At 39.6% G+C, this 23,819-nt stretch overlaps 1 protein-coding gene across 2 annotated transcripts in view; it reads left to right on the top strand.

The window, feature by feature from the left end:
- rpa1 (replication protein A1) overlaps positions 1-23,819 on the top strand; it is a 34,531-nt gene that overhangs the window by 2,205 nt on the left and 8,507 nt on the right. The window contains exons 3-13 of one of the 2 annotated variants that reach the window (XM_085379273.1): positions 1,040-1,118; positions 1,402-1,510; positions 1,672-1,760; positions 1,909-1,983; positions 5,259-5,373; positions 6,690-6,792; positions 6,932-7,000; positions 7,333-7,525; positions 9,565-9,701; positions 11,815-11,963; positions 21,620-21,749. In XM_085379273.1, the coding sequence (XP_085235399.1) occupies positions 1,040-1,118; positions 1,402-1,510; positions 1,672-1,760; positions 1,909-1,983; positions 5,259-5,373; positions 6,690-6,792; positions 6,932-7,000; positions 7,333-7,525; positions 9,565-9,701; positions 11,815-11,963; positions 21,620-21,749 (1,248 nt within the window). Of the gene's footprint in view, positions 1-1,039; positions 1,119-1,401; positions 1,511-1,671; positions 1,761-1,908; positions 1,984-5,255; positions 5,374-6,689; positions 6,793-6,931; positions 7,001-7,332; positions 7,526-9,564; positions 9,702-11,814; positions 11,964-21,619; positions 21,750-23,819 lie in introns of both variants that reach the window. The other variant, XM_085379272.1, reaches the window with a different exon arrangement.

Genomic DNA, 23,819 nt, shown 5'->3' with positions numbered 1-23,819 from the left:
TGGGGTCATTTTTGACCCCGCTTGTGGAAGAGTGGGGTAGTGATACAAAAACTGCATTTTTCTAAAATTAATGAAAAAATAAATAAAAATGCAAATGGCCTCATGTTACAAACATGTTTTATGAGGAATACCTGGAATATGAATATATTACAACTTTGCATTTTAAAGATTTTGAAGAAAAACCACCCCTGGGGTCATTTTTGACCCCACATGTGCATCTAAGGGTTAAAGCTGGTTTCTGTCCCTGAAAGTATGTGTAGTGTGTGGGGTCGAGATTTTGCGTCAGTTTTGAGCCCTCTTAACTTAGTAGCTAAATATATGTACAGGGCTGAAAAGCTCTATTAAAAACTGCTGTCGGTTCGACTGTTATTGCCTGTGACAGGAGCACAAACAAACAATGGGACACTGGATTTTCTGTCTGTTTTCCGATTATTTACTGAAAAAGTAAATAATCAAGTCACACGGTTGGATGCTCTGTTGGGAGTTTGTCGATTCATTCCACGTTCAACTTGTGGCAGTCCTTTTTACTGAATTTATAAAAATCTAAATATCAAACTGAGGTATTTCAGTTCATATCTTATTACTTGTTTTGATGGCCCTTGACAGTTCCCCCTGAACACATACTTTCCTGCGGTTATGTTATGAGGGCTCAAACATGTTTAAAAATGGTAAAAGATTTGGTTAAATTTTTTTAGGGACTGACCCCTCTTAAGGGGCATGTCTGACAAATCACTATAAGACTTCAAAAGGCTAGTTTCTTAGTTAAAACCTCTCTCTGAGCAGTGACTTTACTTAAGAGGAAAGACTACAGGAAAATCATCCTTACTGAATCCATCTCACTGTGAAAGCAGCTGGGAATAAGGAGTACAGGCCCATAGGCAATAACTAAATATCCTCTATACTTTAAATAATGCAATCACAGAATGTGTAAGTTTACATAAGGGACACAATATTGGTCAAAAAATGTGTTTTTTTTTTTTTTTGTGTGTTTTTTTAAATTTTATTTATTGAACAGTTTTAATCATATATTGTTTTTCAGAATATTCGCAAGCTTGATGGAGGAAATGGTCCTTCTCGCTTTCGGGTGATGATGAGTGATGGAAGGCACACTTTGTCATGTGAGGTTTTTATTAAGTTTATTCACTGATGTATTTTGCATTGAAGTTTTAAACATGTTCATGTACCCATTCTAACCATCTGTTCTAAATTATTGAGAGTCACGAGTTTTCTCTGACAAATCTCTTACATGAAATTCCATTTTAACTGGCTTTTTTAAAAGATGTTCTACTAAATTGACTACTTGCATGGGGTTAAAGACGAAGCTATTGCTCTCAAGAGGCTCTTAAGTAGGGGGAACCTGGGTCACTCTTGTCTGACTTTCCTCTCTTAAACCATCTGCAGCATTCATGCTCTCCACCCAGCTGAACCATATGGCTGAGGAAAACATACTGGCCCCAAACTGCATCTGTAATCTGAAGAGACACGTGACCAATATACTGAAGGATGGACGGTATACACATTTTCTGCACATTTCTTTTTTTTTTTTTTTTTTTTTTTTTTTTTTAACGTTCTCGACTTAATGGAAGCAAGCAGGCCTTAAAAACACTTAAATATGAATAAATACGGAGCAGAGGGCTGTTTTCTGTTGTTAATGGACATGTCTTATTACAGACGAGTAGTAATCATTTTGGAAATTGATGTCATTAAGCCGGCAAAAGATGTTGCCGGTAGAATAGGAGACCCTACTCCTTACACTGAGGGTAAGTCTTTGAAATATACTTCATTAATATTACAGCAGTGCTCAGTGAATACGCTTATGAAGTGGGACTAATTTAGAGATGCATTAGTCACACATAATGGGTCATACTGTTACTGCAGGGTAACACTAATGTCAGGTCTTTCTTACAGGGCAAAGTAAAGGCCCACAGTCAGCTCCTGTCCCTGAAAACCGACCCCCGCTGCAGCCACAGAACAGAAATGAAGGTGAGTGAAAGGTTTATTTTAATCTTGAAAATGAATTCAAATTAATGAAATCTTAAGATTTGTGTGTGTGTGGGGGGGGTCATTGTGACATCACCCATTGGCTTTGGATTCTACATTTTGAAGGTTTAACACTGTCAGAAGTTACCTTTATGTGGATGAAAGGGTGAGATTTTTAATGTATCAGCTAATACTAGTTTAGTGAGCACGCGGCATTCATAAACTAAGTGCAACTTGCAGACACACACTGGCTCATTAGTGTCAAGGAAGGGACTAAAAAAACGCCTGTGTTGGTACACCTGCCAATCAGTGTGGTGTTACCCCTAATACAACTGTCCAGGTGGTTGAGTTATGTAAAAAAAAAAAAAAAAAAAAAATCCCATTCAGAGTTGTTGTAAATGGGGAAACTTTCCTTGTGATCAAAATCTTTTTTTGTACGAGGGCTAGGGCGTAGCTCAGGAGGTAGAGTGCTGCATAGGATTTTTTTCTTTTCTTTTTTTAATGCTGCAAAATTGGGCATTTAAACTTGACTCAGTTTTGTGACCAGCCTCAAGTGGCACCTGGAGGAACTTCAACTTTTTCCATGTTTACTTCAATTTTCAGCTCTGGAGGTTGTATATGGGAACAGAAAAACACACTGTGAGCATGTAGTACATAAAGGACCACCAGGTGGTAGCATTTTTCTGTTGCTTTGTGGTATTCTGGGTGACCCACAGATTTATGGGACTTGAGTAATTTTGACAACCCCATTGTGAAATATTTTTCTTTTTAGCTGCCTCAAATGTCCTATTATTGACACACATCTTCCAACTGTCTTGTTTCATGTTACTGTGTAGCATCATGAAATTCAACAGCTACTTGAGCTTGTCTAGATGGAGAGCTGATTGTGCCTGCGTGTGTCAATCACCATGTTTATCTTCCTTTGACTGAAAGCGCTACTGAACAAACACGCAGCAACACAGGCTCGCAGGAGAGTGTGAAAGAGATGAATGAAGTATTGAATTTGCTTTTGAAACACTGTCACTTGATCATGTCAGAGATGAGCAGTATATCACAGCATAGCGGACAACTTGGACCAGGTGAGGTGTGCAGTCCAGCTATCATAAGGGTTTTGCTGTCTTCCAGTGTGTCATAGCAGGTATTCATCCCTCTAATCTGCCGTGTGGGAATTGAGGTTGTGGCAACCACCCTCCTCATCAGCGCAGTCATTGTTCATTTCTCTGTGTGTGCTGCTTGATCTGGGGGCTTAATTACCAGAAGTGCAGTGGTTGGCAACGCGGGAGGACTTAAGTGGACACTTTGAACTCTAATCCTCCGCGTGAGACGCACACAAATCAAATGTGCAGCGCTTGTTCAAACGGAAAATCTCAAAGTCAGGCAGCACCGCTCTCCGGGGGAAGAGCAGCTCCAGTTTGTTATAGCATTTCACACTCTGCCCTGATTCTGTGAAATGTGAATCATCCTTCTCACCAAAATGCTGGATCACACATCGCCAACAACTTGGCTTGACAGGATTTTTGTTTCCTCTTTGAGTTGTTCCTGCTTGCTAGTTTCAAGAGTCAGTGATGGTAAATGTACTTTTAAGTCAATGGGTTGTTTTTGTTGGGTTTTGGTGGGATGGACTTCTTTCTCATGATACGAGGTAATTACAGTGATCAAGCAATTGCAATCCAAAGAAACTGGATGGTTTCTTTTTGTAATTTGTTTCTGAATAATGTGCCTCTCTCATAGGGCTGAACGATATATCGCATTTGCGATAATATCGCGACATGATCAAGTGCAATTTTCTAACCGCAAAGGCTGCGATTATACTGCGATTATATTATACAATTCATGGGCTGCATCCTCCTGAGGCCGCATTTGTAGACCGATTACGTCACAGCGACGCGCCGAAGGCTGTCCAAATTACTACCATATCCCAGAATTCATAGCGCGGCCCAGCCAAACTCCAGTTTCCAGCAATGGCGGCCGCTACTAAGTTTTAAAATTACTCATACTAATCTTTCTGGGTCACAAAATAAACTTTTAACATATTTTCAGGCGAGAAAGTAGTTGTGTAAACATCAAATATCTGCTCGGTTTATCAAGATATCCCATATTTGCAAAAGTGCTTCGACGTTTTCAGAGGCGTCTGCTACCCACCAGCTCGACAGCTAGCCGGGAGCTCGAGGGTTACTGATGCGGCCGAGAACGGCACAACTCCCGGCACATCATTTTCAGATCACCGCGGAGTTTCGCTGCTCGGGTTAAACGTAATATATAAGTCACTTAGACAACCTAAAAATGTTATTGTTGGGCTTTTTTCAGTGTTTTGTTTGTTCGTGAGTAAATCGGTTTGGCTGAGATTAAAGTTATTAGATTAGATAAAATAAAACTTTATTAATCCCCCGGGTGGGTTCCTCCTTGGTTTTCACACAGCTGACTAAACGTCAAACAGAAAACTTATTAAACAGAAGTATGAGACAGTCGAGAATTTACACCAGTGTCTGGTTATATTTTAGATAGCAAGAAGCAGACGGCCGAGTTTATTAAACTCCACTGAGACAGCGGTGACGCTAATCAGAACTAGCCTTCTGATTAGCTAATCAGAAGGCTAGACCGTCCAATTTCACGCCTTTAAACTTTAAAGGCGTGTTTGTGTGTGTGTTTATACAATTGCTATTATGTTTGCACTTTGTGTAATGTTACTGACTGCAGAGATCAGTAAGATGTGTGTATTTTTTATTTATTAGTTTTATTTATTTAATATTATTTTTTAATTGAATGACTGTCTAGTAGTTCACAGATGTCGAAAAACTGAGTGTGGTAAAGCCACTGATTTTTTTATGTATATTTCTGCAATCTGCACATTGTACTGACTTTCATTTTAATGTTTACACCAGGGTTCCTTGCCAGCACTTTATGCTCAGATGTTTGTAAGCTAAAAATAAACTATTGTGTATGTTCAAATATACTGTTGTGATTGAAGAAGTTAAATAAAAATGTCAGTCATCAATTCATGCATCACCTCATGTCATCATAACAGAGGTCTGTCTTCCAGGAAAGAACAGTTTAAAATTAATGTAATATAGTATTGGCCATACTATATGATGTATTGCTTGTCTTTGTTTAATAATACAGAAGACAAATACCTTAAAAAATAATCGCATCGCAATCGCAATATTGGGGCAAAAAATCGCAATTAGATTATTTTCCATAATCATTCAGCCCTACTCTCTCATGACTCTTCATCACTGCTCTTCATTGATCATTTGTTTTTCTCCTCATTCCCTCAGCAGTGAACAGAGGTTTAAACAGAGACTTTGGGAAGAAAGCTCCATCTGTTATGCCAAATACTCCAGGGGGAAGCTCCAAAGTTGTGCCCATTGCAAGCCTCAACCCCTACCAGTCCAAGTAAGTATTGTTGCCAGTTACGTTAATCTCTAAATGCTATATATTTGATATTTCTGGGTCAGCAAAAAGGCATTGTGTACATATGGCAAAAAACTGAATGTCAACCAAAGAAGTATTCATGTGAGGAAAGGAGGCCATCATTAAGCCAGCTGTTTGTCAGTGCAGTTAGGAAATGCAAAATTAATACTTGGGAGATGCTGTTTGTCAAGAAATAGCAGAAAACCAGGGAACAGCTGGCACTAAAACTGCTTTTGAGTCATTAATCCAGTAATTTTGAACCCGATAATTCCTAAACATTATTGCAGTATTTTTGCTAAACCCTAAATAAAGTAGAAGGTATAAACTACAATTACATTTCAATCCTTAATTCAGTCCTTAATTATCATAGTTATTGGTGGCCAATTTAAAATAGCCAAACCCGTGTTTATCACACTGTCTTTGGACTGTGTAACCGGAAAGAATCCACTTGAACAGAAGAACATGCAGTTTCCTTGAATTTATACCCAGGACCCTCGCTGCCCTGGGGCAGCAGTGCTAACCACTGTACCACTATACTGACAATGGAATTCCAGATCCATAACTTTGGAATAAGGATGGGATCTGAGGGGTGGCTTTGCGGGGCTCGGTACGAAGGGGGACTTGCCGTGGGTGTCGATGGTGATTGGTGGAAACTCTGGACATATCCTGGGGCCCTTCTCGCTGATCGCTTCAGCTGTGGTGCCATGACTGATGGAAGTAATTATGACTCTAAGGTTCACAATTCTGTGACACGCAAATGTCAAATAGCCAAGACTTGGTCAGGCTCTACAGTGTAACGACAGTGTTGCATGGAACACGTGTTTGGAAAACTTTTTGGAAGGTCAGTTTCAGTCTTAAAATGGATCAAGGAGACTACAACCCAATATGAATGTATGCATGTTAGACTGCACAAGCCTTTCCAACAACCAACACAGGCACTACTAACCATCGACCAAATCTTACAGAGGAATGCCAGTGCAGAGCTCATACTGCTGGCACAATTAACTTAATATTAGGCTAATTAAAGTACATCTGTTATTTTCTTTCTAAATGGTAATCAAAATGTCTGTGAAAAACCTGTTGCAAAAGAAGCAAGTAAATTAAACTGGTTTAATGATGTTGTTGCTCAGTGATATTTATGCAAAGGTCTTCTAGGGGGCAGATGTTTAAAAGGTCACAATACCAAGTGCATGAATCCCTACATGTGTGTGGAGCTGACATCTGGGCTCATAAGGTGCCCGAAAAATGAAGAATGCAGAAATGATAAGCTCAGATTTTTATTTTTTTTTTTGTAATAGGTGGACGATCCGCGCTCGTGTGACCAACAAGAGCTCCATTCGTACGTGGAGCAACTCTCGGGGGGATGGCAAGCTATTCTCCATGGAGATTGTTGATGAGAGTGTAAGTGTATTTGTACTCTGACTGTTAATTTTTGTGTTTAAAAAAACAAAAAAAAAAACCCCACCAAACATCTCCTGATTTAGAAACCATTTGGGCATATGTTTTTTGTTTTAAATTAAATATTTATATTTTTCCACAGGGAGAGATACGAGTGACTGGTTTCAACCAAGAAGTGGACAAGTTCTACAGTCTTATTGAGGCTGGCAAGGTGAGATGTTCCTTCAGATAATGATTCAATATGTCCTAATTATTATGCCAAAACCGCCTTTTACTGTGCCGTCAAAGACTGATTTGGCTGTAGATTGTGCTATCAACAGCTGCCAGTACTTTGTGAGTTAAAACCACAGAGACTATGAATGAGTCATCTGGCTGCACTGTACCCATACAATAAGCTGCTTATGATCATCTGCCAGCCTTTGTTGATCACCTCTCCCCCTCCCACTGACTGCCTGAAGTCCTATCTTGTTTGCACCATTCAGTCAGGTGAAATGCTACCCAGATCTCTGATTAACATGTGGTTCATCCATCTGTGTGGGCCAGGTCTACTACATCTCCAAGGGCTCCCTTAAGCTCGCCAACAAGCAGTACACATCAGTAAAGAATGACTATGAGATGACACTCAATGGCGAGTCCACCATTATCCCCTGTGAGGACAGCTGTGACGTTCCCATGGTGCAATGTGACTTTGTCTCTATCGGTGACCTGGAGAACAGAGACAAAGATGCTATTGTTGGTAAGGAGTAGAAGTAACAATCTAGACAGGAATTTCTGAACCCAGCATGTGTCTTTAAGGTCCCACATAACTGTGTCAGTTCTTTCTTTTGTTCGCACAGTTTATTTTGAGAGGTGAACTGATAAACAGCCTGCAGCCTTTAACTGCAAATAAATGGCACTTTGTGTGAAAAAGAAATCAAAAGTGCCTTTGCATATTCCTGAAATATTATCAGCAAAAAACTCAAGTCTGGTTTTCCTGCTGAAAATTAGACTTGTGACAGTTTATGTTTTTATTTGTCAGTGTGTTTGTGGGTATTTGCAAAGTCCAGTGAGTGAAGCTGGCAGGTTGAAACTCTCAAAGTGCAATACTGTTAAGAAGACGGGCTGTATAAACATAAAAATTTAGCCTGTAGTCCTCATAAATATATGGCAAAGGCCGATCTGTTCACCAAGTCTTCTCGTCAGACAATATCCATTCATTTCATTAAAGCCTCTTAATCCTTCCAACATGTTCCCCAAAAAGTACAGAGAAAAAAAAAACTGGACATCTATCACATGAGAGAGGTGTGTCATGTGTGTCTGAGTACCTCAGACGTTGGAGACATAATCTAACATGCAATGAATTAATTTGTATTGGTGCAAGACTTTCATCAGACAAATGGTTTGTGACAGAGAGAGACACAACCTCACCTAGGAATTGGCTGCGCAATCAAGCAGTCGGTAATTAAGAGAAGCACAATAATCAGTGCAGCAAAAAATCGTAAAGGTACATCAGGATTTTTTTTTTCATTAAAAGATTTCGGAAAGTCTCAACTGGCTAAAATTAATTCTGAAAAGAAATCCTACACTATGCTGACATTTTTCATCTTAAAGTACAAAATATTGCATACAGCTTGCTACACCTGTCATGAAAGAGAGCATGTTTCTAAGAACACATGCAATAATTTTTTACATTATTTTTAAATCATTTGATTTTTGATATTGGGGAACCATTTGGTATAAGCTTGATTATTCAGAATGGGCATATCTAAATCGTTGCGATTGACATTTTACACCCCCTTATACCGCAGTACTTTAGGAGGATGATATTTTTAAATGGTAGCCATGTTTCCCCCAATCTATTTCATGAGACATTAATTCTGATGTTGCCTTATGTAACCGGAACAATAGAGCAGAATTGCATAACGCAGTGCACAGGGGAGCGATAATGTAATTTTCAATCGGTGAGCAAACTGTTCACCAAACTGCAGGTGACTATGAGGCCTTACATTTCTCTTAACTACTGTGTATTACAAAAAGCACAAATCAACCAGCCGGTGTTCTGAGCCCAGCTCCAACAGAGGCGTTCCCGAGCGCCCAATAATAAGTGGTCATAAGGTGAGAATAAAGTCTGAATTGGAAAGTCGAACTGGATATGCTGGGAGGTTGAGGTAATTACACTATACGAGCAGACAGATAAAAGTGGTATTAATAAACCTGATGACAGTAATGGCCTGTAGTGCAGATTGACTTTGGGCCCTATGGTAAGAAAATGAGAACCTGCTGTCATAGGTAAAGTGAGGCGGTAATAAGAAGCTGGCTTGTAATTCTTTCAATGGAAATTGCTTTTTGAGTAACTTCTCTTCTGCCTGCTAGGTAGCATCAAGAAGTTTTGTAGTGGTTAAATGTGTTTAAAATCCTCGGTGGCTCAGAGTTGGAGTTTAAAAATGACTGCTGATGGAGATGCCGGTTTACTGTGCTTGATTGCGTTAGTCAGTTAAAGCCCTTTACTGATTTCTCTCCAATATTATGGATGCAAGTTCCTGGCGTGCTGGCCTCTGACGTCTTGAATGAATCGCCAACTGCCAATTTGTGCCGTAAGCTGTGGGACATGGAATGACCTGTGTGTGGATGTAATTGTGTATGGGGAAAAAAACAAATCAGACACAGTATTTATTTGTTTGTGTGTTGTTGTTTTTGTGTTTTGTGCTAGATACTTGTAACTCTGCTGTAGGCTGTGAATCACAAGGATGCGGAATAGAAAAACAAATGCTCTCTGCTTTGTATATCCTTTTACAGATGTAATTGGAGTGTGCAAGAGTGTGGACGACATATCCCGCCTGACAACCAAGTCCAACCGTGAAGTGTCTAAGAGAACACTCAGTCTGATGGATATGTCTGGGAAGGTGGTGACTGTCACACTGTGGGGAGAGGAAGTGAGTATGGACTTGACAAAAAGTACAAAATGTGTAATGGAACGTGTCTAGACTTTTCAAATAAGTGGTGAAAGTCATTAACAGGTTTTCAGTGCATCAACATGTTAAAGCTTTCTTCTCAGAACAATTTTCTTTCCAAAAATTAATTATTACCTGAACTAAATTTAAGCAGATGGTTTTATTCTACGTAGGAGGGATAAAAGTAGTTGGTGTAAATGATAGATACTGGTCTAAAGCTAGAGCCCAGTGACTTGTAAAGCAAATGCCTACGCTAAATCATCCTTGTGTGCAGCTTTTAATCCTTAGTTTTTGGTTAGAATTATGTCAGAAAGGCGTTGAATGAAAAAGGTTCTTCAGTGCACTCGGTGGTCACAGGTGAACAGCTCTGAGCACTGATTTAACAGTGTGCGTGTTGCGTGATAGAAGGCGATAGATTTGAAGTTATTGACTACATTTCCTGTCACTGTGTGATAAAGTAAGCGTGCTCTTGCAGTTGATTTTTACCTGTGGCTCAGAGGGACTGCGCTGAGTTCACCACCAATTCTTTTCCTCCAGACAAGAAGCAGTGTTCCCTGTATTTGTTCGACATTTACACTTTCTCCAGAGGGATTCAGAGAACTGCACAAGATGTATAGTTTATAAAGAACAATAGATTTGCCAAAAATCAAGTGTTGGAAATATTTCCCCCAATATATGAAAGCTTTACTGTTGCGCTGCTCTTCTTTCTTTGGTTTTATGAGCTGAACAGCAAGTGTGTTTATAGTTTTATCTTGTTAGAAGGCAAAATATGTTTGACATTTGATTTTTATTTATTTACTTTTTTTTTTACCCTGCTGCTGCCACTACTGGGGGAAATCAGACCTCTTGTAATCCTTAGTTTCTAGTTTTAAGGCAAAAACAATTTAAAGTTATGGCAAAACTAATTGAATCCAAAATGAAACCACATAACCAAAACGATAAAAATATAAAGTGGGGGTGCTGTGTAAAATGTAGATTAAAAACATAAAATTATATGCAAGTCTCATAATCAAATGTTCAAACTGATAGATTAGGTGGGGGGGGGAGTCATTTTGAATTTGATAGCATCAGTATAACTCAACACCTTGACACAGGGCCATGTTTACCACTGTGTAGTGTCCTTTCTTTTTTTAACAACACCACAGTCTCAGAACTGAGACCAGCTGTTGGACCTTTGGGAGAGAATCGTTGTCCCGTGTTTGTCTAATATAGGACTCTAGCTGCTTGACAGTCCTGGGTCTTCTTTGTTGTACTTTTCGTTTTATGATGCTTCAAATGTTTTCAGTTGGTGAAATATGTGTATTGCAGGCAGGCCAGCTCAACACCAACCTTTTTCTGCTATGAAGCCATGCTGTTGTAATATCTGCAGTGTGTTTTAGCCTAGTCTTGCTAAAATATGCAAAAAAAACCCCAAAAAACAACAACATATATAGCACATATGTTGCTCTAAATCCTGTATGTACCTTTCAGCATTGATGGCGTCCTCCCAGACGTGCAAGCTGCCAATTCCACAGGCACCCGTACACCCCTATACATTCAGAGGTGCAGGTTTTTGATCTAAGAGCTGATAACAAGCTGGATGGTTCTTCTCCCCTTTAGTCCAGTGACACAGCATGCATGTTTTACAAAAAGAATTTCCAGTTTATATTCTTCTGACCACAGAACAGCTTCCCTGTTTGTCTCGGTCCATTTTAAATGAGCTTTGGCCCAGAGAAGACAGCAGTGTTTCTGAATGTTCACAAATGGCTTCTTCTTCGCGAGAGAGCTTTTAACCTGAATTTGTAAATGGCATGGCAAACTGTTCACAGACAATGATTTGAGGAAGTGTTCCTGAGCCTATGGAGTAATTTCCATGACAGTCTCATGCCTGTTTTTAATGTGGTGCCGCCGGCCTGAAGATCATGAGCATCCAATATTGATTTTCTGCCTTGTCCTTTGTGGACAGGGATTTTCTAAATCTTTTGATGAACCTCTGCCCATATTTATTTAAAACCATAAAAGATCTCTTTGTCCAAAAACACGTATATCTGATGTTGTCAGTTTGCAAAAATGAAGGAGAAAGCAAATTAAATATTGTATTTCTTTCTTTTCATAGGCAGAAAAGTTTGACGGATCTAGCCAACCTGTCGTTGCCATTAAGGGGGCAAAGCTTTCAGACTTTGGAGGCCGGTCACTCTCTGCATCCTTCAGCAGTACTCTTATGATCAACCCAGACATCCCTGAGGCATATAAGCTCAGAGGCTGGTAAGTAGGCTCGAGTTTCATAGATAATGCAGTGTAGAAATTGCTCATGTGTTCTTGCAATCATACAAAGTGGCTTTGCAGCAAGTGTAAAATCTGGTATATATTTATTGCCATAAGGCTTTACTTATTTTTTTCACAAACTTAAAGACTGCTTCATAGATGCAGATATTGGTTACAAATAAAGAACTCTAAGGATTTAAAAGGCAGCTTGCATTTCCCAAGTTGTAAGAGTACATACACTGATTCTCATTATCAAGATTAGCTTTCCCCCATTAGCCACAATTTGGGGGTTGCTTCAGTGAAGCATTAGATAAAAATGAAAATCACATTTAATCTATGAAAATGTGTCTTTTGCTCTTCTAATCGCCTTTCAGAAGAAACGAAATCCCGACTCATTTCTGTGTGATTATGTTGATTGTAGCATATTTTTTTTCTCTTGCTGTGTGCGTGTGTTTGCGTGGCTATGGTGTGTGTATATGTATGTTGTTTGTGTGTGTTTTCACTTGAACACATACAGTTATGTGGAAATTAGCCATAAAGTGTCTTCATGGCTCTTTCTGTACATGTGGTCATGTGTGTTGACGCTTAGCTGAATTTATTAAGAGGTGGATGCTGAGTTATAGAACAGTATGCTGACAATATGTCTGTGAAGGTTCTCAGTCATCCAGGTCATCGTAGTCAAAGGAGCTTGCAAAGAAAAGCGTCTGGACTTCTTTAAGTTGCTTGAAGACGTTTCACCTCTCATCCGAGAAGCTTCTTCAGTTCTAAGGTCAAATGGTGGAGAGTCCCAGATTTAAACCTAGTGGGAGTGTCCCCCCACAGAGGGACAAAAGGACCCCCTGATGATCCTCTAATCGCCTGAGCCAAGGTGTGAAACTGGGTGTAGGTATAAGGTGGGGCCAGGTCTCACAATGAACACACCCGAAACTCTGGCTGATTGGGACCCACACCCGTTTTCACACCTTGGCTCAGGCGATTAGAGGATCATCAGGGGGTCCTTTTGTCCCTCTGTGGGGGGACACTCCCACTGGGTTTAAATCTGGGACTCTCCACCATTTGACCTTAGAACTGAAGAAGCTTCTCGGATGAGAGGTGAAACGTCTTCAAGCAACTTAAAGAAGTCCAGACGCTTTTCTTTCCAAGCTCCTTTGAGTATGCTGACAAGTTTACAACTTTTTTTTTAAAATATTATTATTATTATTATTTTTTTGCATTATGTGCCAGGTTTTCAATTATCCCCTAGTGTTCAACATGACCTGAAATAGCCGTGCACTTTGTGTGAGACGTGAGGTGGGTAGTATTTTTATAGGCTGCGCGTTAGTTTGTGTTTCGATTGGCACATGATTGATACATGAGGCAGTCCTCACATGGACTAAAGAGGGTGGTACTTAACCTTACTCTTGCACTGTGGCGCACTAATGGATCTGTCCTCTGTATTGATCCTGCTTAAGCAGGCTGTGTCTGACCCCTCCTCACTGACATGAAGGCAAATGTCTATGTTTGTGAGTGGAGGGCCAATCGATTGTATCCAAAGGGTTTTTATTTATTTACCTTCCAATACCATTGTCTGCTCTACGCTAAGAAATAAGACACTAAACAGTTGAAATTTATTTTGTGACAAGTCGGCGTAATCTTTTCTTCTGCCTTATAAAATGTGACTGGGTATTTATACTCGGGACCTGATCTGCATAATCGGAGCAGTGAAATGTGACTCTCCTTTGCAGGTGAGAAGGCAGCAGACGATAAATTATGCTCAAAGTGGCTTTTTAATCTAATGTATAGGGTGATGGTAATTTCTTTATGATAGTTTTTGAACAGCCGCTGGCTTCTCTGAATATTTTAGATCTCATTTCTCAGAATGCCAACTACACTGAACTTCTCTGAAGTTGAGCATCATCAGGACCACTCTGGGGTCCTACGCTTTCTTTTACTTGTACACCATGAAGTCCTTAATCGCATTTCCAGACCCTTGCAGCAGACTTTATACACTTACTACATTCTCTCTTCCCTTCTCACGAATGGAAAATGCCAATCCTGACTCATTTGTCAAATGAAAAGCATTGACAAGCATTGGTAGACAGTACCATTACATAGCTTATCTGAAAATGTAGCCTTAACTGTCTAAAGCTGTGAAGATGAAAATAATTGCTTGTTATAGTTATATGATATATTTGTAAAGGCTATATCCAAAATTATATCTAGGTAACACAAGAAGAAATTTCTCTCTCTTGTACCACTGATTGCTGTGAAACGTGTAACATGGATTTTGTGCTGTTGATAAACTTGGGCCATGGTTACAGACTGTGTTTCTCTCTCTTTCTGTAAGCTGAGACATGAAATTCACAAACAGAGATAAGGGAAGGAAAAACAATTAAACTCTAAATTAATCTTTTGATAATTGTTTTTTCTAATCTCGCACAGAAGAGAATCCAAAGTGTTCTCTCCATCAGCCAAAAAAAAAAAATCTTTTAAATGTGCCAAGGCTGCTGAAACATCATTGTTTTACTCCTGCAGAGGCATCTTAATTTGATTGTGTTTTGGCGCAGACCTTTGGGACCTTCTCAAATGAATAGTCTATCCTTGGTGAGCTGTTGTCTCAAACTCATGCAGCATATTAGCAGTGCTGCTCAGTGCTTGCCAGTGGTCTTATATAGAAAGCTGAGTAGCATTCCTTTGGCACACTAATTAATCTGGGAGAGGCAAAAATACAGTTTAGGGCATATGTATTTGAATATTGGCAGTTTTTATTTTCCATGTTTACCAAAATACATTCAAGCTAGTTACATAAAGGATCTGAGCTTGAAGTACAGATGACTTTAAGCTTGAATTTAAGGGCATTCACATCCCAATTAGATGACAAGTTAAGCAATTAAAGTTCTTTAATGAGAAACCTTAGGGTTTTCAGGTGACCAAAAGTAATTGGACAACTGTTACAAAGGCCATTTATAGGCAAGTTTGGTGTGTTCCTTCATTAAACATGTAAAAGGACTAGATTTTATTCCATGTGTTCCAAGCTGTGTTACAGTGAGCCCAAAAAAGTCAAACTCGGGAGAGATCTGGCAAGACAGCTACCAAATTGACAGTCAAGTAGACTTTGCCAGGCTTACCAGCAAATATGTTTATTTTGGCCCCTCAATGTCTACAGTGAGGACAACAGTGGTGAACACAGAACACTTAATTTATCTTCATAACAGTAGGCTACTTATAAATAGAAGACCTCATACAAATAAAAACATTTCACAAGATCGAAACCAGTCATCAATTTGGTAACAGTAAGGTCAGGTAAGACTGCTTTAAATAAACTAGAATTGTCTTAAACCAGAATGATGGTACAAGACTATGAAGAGGACCTGGAAGTGCTCACGATCTAATGTGCACAGCATCTTCTGTAAAACATGGTAGAGCAGTGAGATGCATGGGAATGTTTGGTTTCCTGTGGGACTAGGGTCACTAGTGTTTCTCAGTGATGTAACAGAAGACCAAATGCCTTAGAAGTATGAAGTATATAAAGATCCACTGTCTGCTCATTACAGATGGGCATTAACTCAAAAAGTAATGTTAACATAACCTAAGAGCTTTTGAAGTCGCAACAAAGCAGAAATCTCCAGGACTGAAAAATGAAGCAAACATGCAGTGCCAAAAATCACAGCCCCTCTAGTAGAGCTGGGCGATATGAGATTTTTTCATATCACGATATGTTTTTTTCATTTCAGGCGATAACGATATCTATCACGATATAAGCCAAATAACTATATTTGTAAGATTTAAATGTGCCGTTGCTCACAAGTAAAATGTGAAATAATCAGCAGCTTGTTTTTATTTAAATATTGATTTCCCATAATAAGTTCAACAGGGTAGATGTACTTAAGGAACATGAGACTTTTTCAGATAAATAAAGGCAAATATTGCAAACTACACAAAAGGCAGCCGCTAAAGCGTTTAAGTTTCAAAATAGAACAAACGAAACAAACTACTAAATTGTCAATTCCACTTAGAAACAAAATATTAATTCTAAAAATAAATCTTAGTTTGTTTTACAGAAGAAGAGACAAAATTGACTAACTTTTGTCAATATCAAATAAACTGAGAACTAAAAGGAAATTCTCAATCTCTCCTTGTTGTATAGCTTAGCTTTTCAAACAGTTTTAACAGTTACTTTAGTCTGACAAAAGCCGAATGACGAATTAGCGCTTCCAGTCAGAGACTGAGGCTACGTCCACACGTACACGGGTATTTTTGAAAACGGAGATTTTCCGTTTTCGTTTTAAAAAATAATCCCATCCACACATAAAGGCAGAAATGAAGGAAAACGCTGCTATGAACATGCCAAAGCAGCAGGTGGCGCTAGATTCCTAACCGTGCAGAAATGTTGGCCAATCAGAAGTCTAGAAGCCTCGGTGGGAAAAAGTAAACAAAGCTGGGACATAGAAGCAGAACCGAGTCGTATGTGTGGAGGGACAGTAACTGTGTGTATATGTAAGCATTTAAACACTGCAGAGAGTAGAATTAACAGTAACAGTATTGTAGAAATTCATTTCACCGAAACAATAACGTGGCGCACAGTGTGACGCATGCACCAGTTTATTGTATTTCCAGACTTGCTTTCGGCACAATTTACAGTGCACGCTACTCTGTTTTTTGTCAGACTTGAAATAGCCGAAATACCTTCACACTACGGAACTTCTATGGCTCTTCCGTTCGACAATCTCTCCGGCATTGGAACCATCATCTGTTTTCTCTTCGGTCACGCTCGGTTGATTTTTCTAGTCGGCACACTCATTTCCTCCATTACCCGCTGGCTCCATTACCCGCTGGCTGCTTCCCAAACAAACACACGTGCGCTTGGCACTTGTGCTGTATGTAACAAGTCACGCGACGTGACGCTGCGGCTGTGATTGGTTCGGCTCTACGCTACTTAATTTGGATTGGCTGACCTTTTTTTTTTTTTTTTTTTTTTTTTTTTTTTTTTTTTAAAAGAGGACGAGCGGCGAGGTCTATCGCGATAGCTTAATTTCTCTATCGAGTAAAAGTTATATCGCGATACATATCGTTATCGTTCTATCGCCCAGCTCTACCCTTTAGTGGCCACTTGAAGCTGAATCCCCATAGTCCCATGTTAAAATGCCCAAGTTTAAGGCATTAAAATGCACATTTACAGTCTACCACAGACAACTTTTTCTTTTTCAATAAAATGCTACTATTATATTAGCTTACTTAAAACTAACAAGAACATGCTGTTTACGTATCTCTGTGAACAGTTTATATGACAAGATTTTGGGGAATAGTTTGTTAGTAACAGGCGAAAAGTTAAGTGCTTCAATAAGTTAAGTTATATAAATCTAAATAAAATAAAAATGCATTATGACAAAAAAAAAGTGTTCACTGTAAGCTTATTTGGTCTAAAGCGGCACTTTTGCGATGACGAGGTTTCCAGCTGTCTATAATTCCCAAGAATCACAGCATCTCCAAAGTATTGGTCAGAATTTAATCTTACTTACTTAAGTAATTGGTCTTCACCCAGATTGGGCCATTTTATGGGAAATAACCTTAGAATTGTGATGAATTGTGAGTCGGATAAGCTCCTTTAAAGCAGAGTCCAAACCAGTGGGTGATGGCACTGTGGCTACATCCATCCTTTATATACTGGTCTATAATCTCAGACCAGTCAAGCAGCATTGGGCAGAAAGACCAATACACAGCAAAAACACATGAAGACCACTACAGTGAAAACCCTGGCGAAGCATCACAAAGCAAACCCATCCTTTGATGTTGACATGTTATTGACTACAGGCAACAGAGTGCAAATGACTACAGAGTCATTTGCATTGCCTGCAAATGACTCTTGACAAAGTACTGAAATTGAGTAGTTTATTTATGATTATATTAATTTCTTATGGTAACAGAGGGTTTCATATATTTTGGTTAACCCTTTGAATTAAAGCTGAATTGCAGCTGTTTCTTCTAAACTCTATTGGTGATTAAAAAGACCAAAAAAATATCCCTGTTAAAACATTTCATGACCTTGCTGGAGAATTCATTTATTTTGGTAACAATCCAGCACTAATATTCTTGGCCTTCTGTTAGTCTTAGATGTTTGTACCTTGTTCTGAGACATCAGAGTGAAGGCCTACGCCCTTTGCAGGAATCTCCAGAATCAGACTTCACATTAGCATTTTTTTGTATCTAAATGTGAAGTTTTGGTTGTCCATTAGGTGGCAACAGCACATTTAGATCGCCTTCCTGTCTTTTCCTAAAATGTCAGGTGGTGTAGTCCCTGTTCTGACACTTTTGTCAGGTTTATACTCTTTTTTTTTTTTTTTTTTTTTAAGCTGTCAACCTCAGACATTCGTCATCAGCTCATTTAGTCACAGTCCAAACTGACATTTTCTGTCTTGCATATTGTGACTACAGCATTTGGATTTGTGCATAGCGCATATGTAATTAGGCCAGCTAAGATGCAAACAAATTTGAGCACAGTTGTGTGGAGAACATGATCTATCATTGAATTGACTGTTATGTTACCATAATCTTTAACTGTGCTGTATTGATTTGATTTAGAAAAAGTAAAATATGTTGCTTGGACGTACAATGTACAGCTTATTGCACCAGCAGCATCTGTTCTTATATAACTATCATTAGGTTACAGCTTTAAGTGTTTAAGGTATGTGCTAACTAAAAATAAAGACAAGATGATAGTTTATTAAATTTTAATGAAATTTGCAGATTGTGATCTGTGAGTTTAATAAACTCAGCCGTCTGCTCCTTGCTATCTAAAATATAACAGGACACTGGAGTATATTCTCGAGCATCTCACACTTCTGATAATCAGTTGTCTGCTTGACGTTTATTCAGCTGTGTAAAAAGCCAAACCGATTTACTCAGGAACAAATAAAATACTGAAAAAAGCCAAACAATAACATTTTTAAGTTATCTAAGTGACTTATATATCATGTTTAACCTGAGTAGCGAAAGATCGTGGTGGGTTTTAAAACGATTTGCCGGGAGTCCGGTGTTCTCACCGGCTCTAGTGAGCCTTGAACCCCGGCTAGCTATCGAGCTGTTGGATAACAGACGTCTTCGAAAACGTTGGAGCGCTTTTGAAAATATGTGGTGTCTTGATAAACTGAGCAGATATTTGAGGTTTACACAGCTACATTCTCTCCTGAAAATAAGTTAAATGTTTATTTTGTGACCCAGAAAGAATAATAAGAGTAATATTAAAACTAACTAGTTGCCGCCATTGTTGGAAACTGAGCTGGGCCGCGCTATGAATTCTGGGATAGGTTGGGCCACGAAGTATACACCCGGACCCATCCTTCAAATCTGGGGAAATGAAGGGCGCATTTGTCGGAGTCTTCGAATTTGGACAGTCTTTGTCGTGTCGCTGTAAAGTAATCGGCCTACAAATGTGGGCACAGGAGGATGCGGTTCCCGAATTTGGACACAGCTACGATACCGGACACTGCTTCTTCTTCTTTCGGGTTTAACGGCAGCTGGCATCCTTGTACATGCAGTGCTGCCATCTTCTGTTTCAGTCCGTTATTACACTCTTAAATTCTACTATTTATTCCTGTGTCTTTTGGGATCTTACAAAGCTTCAAACGACGCGTCAACTATTAAATTAGTCGTCAACAATTTTGATAGTCGACGTAATCGTGGCAGCTCTAGGCTGGAGCTTAGTCTTCCACCATTACTTCATGTCCCTTTATCTGACATGTCCCCATTCCTGTACAGTGACACTTGACATGTCTGTGTTATGCACATTCATGCGTCTGCCAACCTCCAGCCAGATATCATGGTGTTCTTGTCTTACTGAAACCACTCTGCTCCAGGCCTGGATCTTTCCACTCTCACTTGTCTGTTGCACATTTTCTGCCAGACCGAATTTGCCCTCTTTTTGTCTTCTTTATCACAACCACTACTTTTTGTGAGCCATTTCTGTTTCCTGCAGCAGATTTTCTTTTTTAAAATGAACTCAGTCACTATTTTCTTCTGGGTATTTGTCTATCAGGTTACCAGAGAAGCCATGTGAAGTCTTGCTATTCTGCAGTTTTTTCTTTTCTTAAATATTGTGCATTTGCCTTCTCTGGCGATAATTTCTTTAGAGACATTAATCCATGCCAAGGAATGCCATCTGTTTTGTCATTTGATTTTACCCTCATCCGTCTTCTCAGTCTACCTTGCCTTACCCCCCCCCCCTTTTTTTTTTTTTTTTTTTCTCCCATCGTCTTCCCTGAATTACCGGGAACACTAGATGAAAATGGGTTTCTGATATCACCGTAACAGCCCTGACCCTGGCCAGCTCATCAGTCCCTCTGCTGTTGATTCATTTCACAAGCCTCTCAGCCTGCCTTCCCCTCAGATGAGCCGTCCCTGCTTTGACAAACACAAACGGATTCTCTGCACAACAATTTTTTTTTTTTTTTTTTTTTTTTTAAACTCAACTGTTAAATAGACAGCCTGCAGTCTGTTGATAGTCATGTGAACAGCAGCGTATTGTGCCTCCTGCCTGGGTTGGGATGTGTTAAAATGAATGTTGCAGTCTATAAGTGGGCTTCTGCACAGCAGTGTTGTGACGAGTCGAAATATGTTACATATAATTTTATCAACTTACCATGGTGCATTTACTTAAGGGAAGACCACAGATTGTACACATCAACATGTTTTTCCATAACTGCATATGTATAAAGCTTTTCATGCCTCCAGAGGGAGCTACACAAAAATCTTATAAAGCACTACAAATTATGTCACTTTTCAGGCTGAAGACTGTTGTAAAGACCCCTATGATTCCTTATTTGGTGTGTAGACCAAAGGTTATCTTTTTTTTTTTTTTTTTTTTTCCCCCTTCCCCCACAGCTGAAAGTGCTCTTATGAAAAAGCCTGGTTGGGAATGCCTGAGAGTCCCTTGGAGACTCTGCACTAGCAGTATTAACTTTTTGACTGTTATTCAGCACCTTTACAAGTGTGATGTGATGGTTGGTTGGTATTGAATGTGTCCTGCCAGTCCTCCACTGTGAAAGCTGAATGTATTTTGGCTATTGGAAATCAGAAAAAACTGCAAATGCCCAGTGCTGAAAAGATGCTCAACCCCTTGTCACGGCACTGACGTTTTTAGAATCTGTAAAAAATGCGCCGCTCCCATTTCAAACTGTAAAAATGCTTTCCAGCTTAGGGGTAAACGCCTTTGATGTATTAGTGGAGTGATCAAACTGTCCATTAGAGAGAATTGCATAGAATAAAATATGAGCTCTGATATTATCAATTATAGTTTTTCTTTTACTTTTACTGTCATATAATTCAGGAATCTAGTGAATGTAATAAAAAGATATACTTAACACAGCTTTTATCATAAAATCAGTGACAGAAAATTAAATGACAGCTATTTACATAATCAAATAAGCCATTTTTATTTAAATTGGAAATATTTGTTTGTCAAATGTGAAAATGCTTTGTTTGTCTTGGTCCTTTGTGAGTGAATTTAAAATGCGTTGGCTTTGAACTATTAGTCTGACAAAATGAGCAATACACATTTTAATCACTTTTGCAAATTTGTAGTCCAAACAATTAACTAAAGAATAATCGAGAGCTTAATCAGTAATAAAACCATTTATTCGGGTCAAATCAGCAGCAACTGGTATTTGCTGTATTCTACACAGGTATGACAAGGAGGGGCACGCTATGGATGGACAGTCTCTGACAGAGGTGAAAGGTGGCAGCGGGGGAGGAAACACCAACTGGAAGTCTCTATCTGACGTTAAGACTGAGCATCTGGGACACGGAGACAAGGTACACACACGCACGGCTTTGTGTTGACACGCTTGAACATTAAAGATATGGTAACCCCAATATTGTTATTCAAGGTTGCCTCTTTGAAGATATTCAAGGACACACTGAAAGGCCGCTGTTGAATCCCAAACAATAAATATGAAATGCTCGCAGTCAAAATGCATTTGTTATTAAAAATCCAAGGTGCATGCTGCATTTCTGTATAGGCTTCTGTATTGTAGCTTTTACTTCTAGCTCTGCTTTGCAAACCTGAAGCAAAAAGGCTTTGGAATCGGCGTTGTATAAAAGCACTGCACCAACACGTACAGTGGGGCAAAAAAGTATTTAGTCAGCCACCGATTGTGCAAGTTCCCCCACTTAAAATCATGACAGAGGTCAGTAATTTGCACCAGAGGTACACTTCAACTGTGAGAGACAGAATGTGAAAAAAAAATCCATGAATCCACATGGTAGGATTTGTAAAGAATTTATTCGTAAATTAGGGTGGAAAATAAGTATTTGGTCACCTCAAACAAGGAAAATCTCTGGCTCTCACAGACCTGTAACGTCTTCTGTAAGAAGCTTTTCTGTCCCCCACTCGTTACCTGTATGAATGGCACCTGTTTGAACTCATCTGTATAAAAGACACCTGTCCACAGCCTCAAACAGACTCCAAACTCCGCCATGGCCAAGACCAAAGAGCTTTTGAAGGACACCAGGAAAAGTATTGTAGACCTGCACCAGACTGGGAAGAGTGAATCTACAATAGGCAAGCAGCTTGGTGTGAAAAAATCAACTGTGGGAGCAATCATCAGAAAATGGAAGACATACAAGACCACTGATAATCTCCCTCGATCTGGGGCTCCACGCAAGATCTCATCCCGTGGGGTCAAAATGATCATGAGAACGGTGAGCAAAGATCCCAGAACCACACGGGGGGACCTGGTGAATGACCTGCAGAGAGCTGGGACCAAAGTAACAAAGGTCACCATCAGTAACACACTACAACGGCAGGGGATCAAATCCCGCAGTGCCAGACGTGTTCCACTGCTGAAGCCAGTGCATGTCCAGGCCCGTCTGAAGTTTGCCAGAGAGCACATGGATGATACAGCAGAGGATTGGGAGAATGTCATGTGGTCAGATGAAACCAAAGTAGAACTTTTTGGTATAAACTCAACTCGTCGTGTTTGGAGGAAGAAGAATACTGAGTTGCATCCCAAGAACACCATACCTACTGTGAAGCATGGGGGTGGAAACATCATGTTATGGGGCTGTTTTTCTGCCAAGGGGACAGGACGACTGATCCGTGTTAAGGACAGAATGAATGGGGCCATGTATCGTGAGATTTTGAGCCAAAACCTCCTTCCATCAGTGAGAACTTTGAAGATGAAACGAGGCTGGATCTTCCAACATGACAATGATCCAAAACACACCGCCCGTGCAACAAAGGAGTGGCTCCGTAAGAAGCATTTGAAAGTCCTGGAGTGGCCTAGCCAGTCTCCAGACCTCAACCCCATAGAAAATCTGTGGCGGGAGTTGAAAGTCCGTGTTGCTCGGCGACAGCCCCAAAACATCACTGCTCTCGAGAAGATCTGCATGGAGGAATGGGCCAAAATACCAGCTACTGTGTGTGCAAACCTGGTAAAGACCTATAGTAAACGTTTGACCTCTGTTATTGCCAACAAAGGTTATGTTACAAAGTATTGAGTTGTATTTTTGTTATTGACCAAATACTTATTTTCCACCCTGATTTACAAATAAATTCTTTACAAATCCTACCATGTGGATTCATGGATTTTTTTTTTTTTTCACATTCTGTCTCTCACAGTTGAAGTGTACCTCTGGTGCAAATTACTGACCTCTGTCATGATTTTAAGTGGGGGAACTTGCACAATCGGTGGCTGACTAAATACTTTTTTGCCCCACTGTATGTGCGCTTAAAACCGAATCCTACAAAAGTTCCTAATCCTAATGCAATATAATACATTGCCTTGTGGGTGTCTCCTCCATAGCCCTGTTGTATGTTCTTGGTGAAAGTCACATTTAATTCTAGTGCTGATTAGATTCTACATTGGCTTTATTCTTTGCCCA

Source organism: Rhamphochromis longiceps, linkage group LG14 (assembly GCF_057381845.1).
Source record: "Rhamphochromis longiceps isolate RC_006_pf linkage group LG14, R_longiceps_female_GT1.1, whole genome shotgun sequence".
In the NCBI taxonomy this organism is placed as follows: Eukaryota; Metazoa; Chordata; class Actinopteri; order Cichliformes; family Cichlidae; genus Rhamphochromis; species Rhamphochromis longiceps.
The sequence above is the reverse complement of the archived record's forward strand: the minus strand, read 5'-3'. Positions and strand labels throughout refer to the sequence as shown.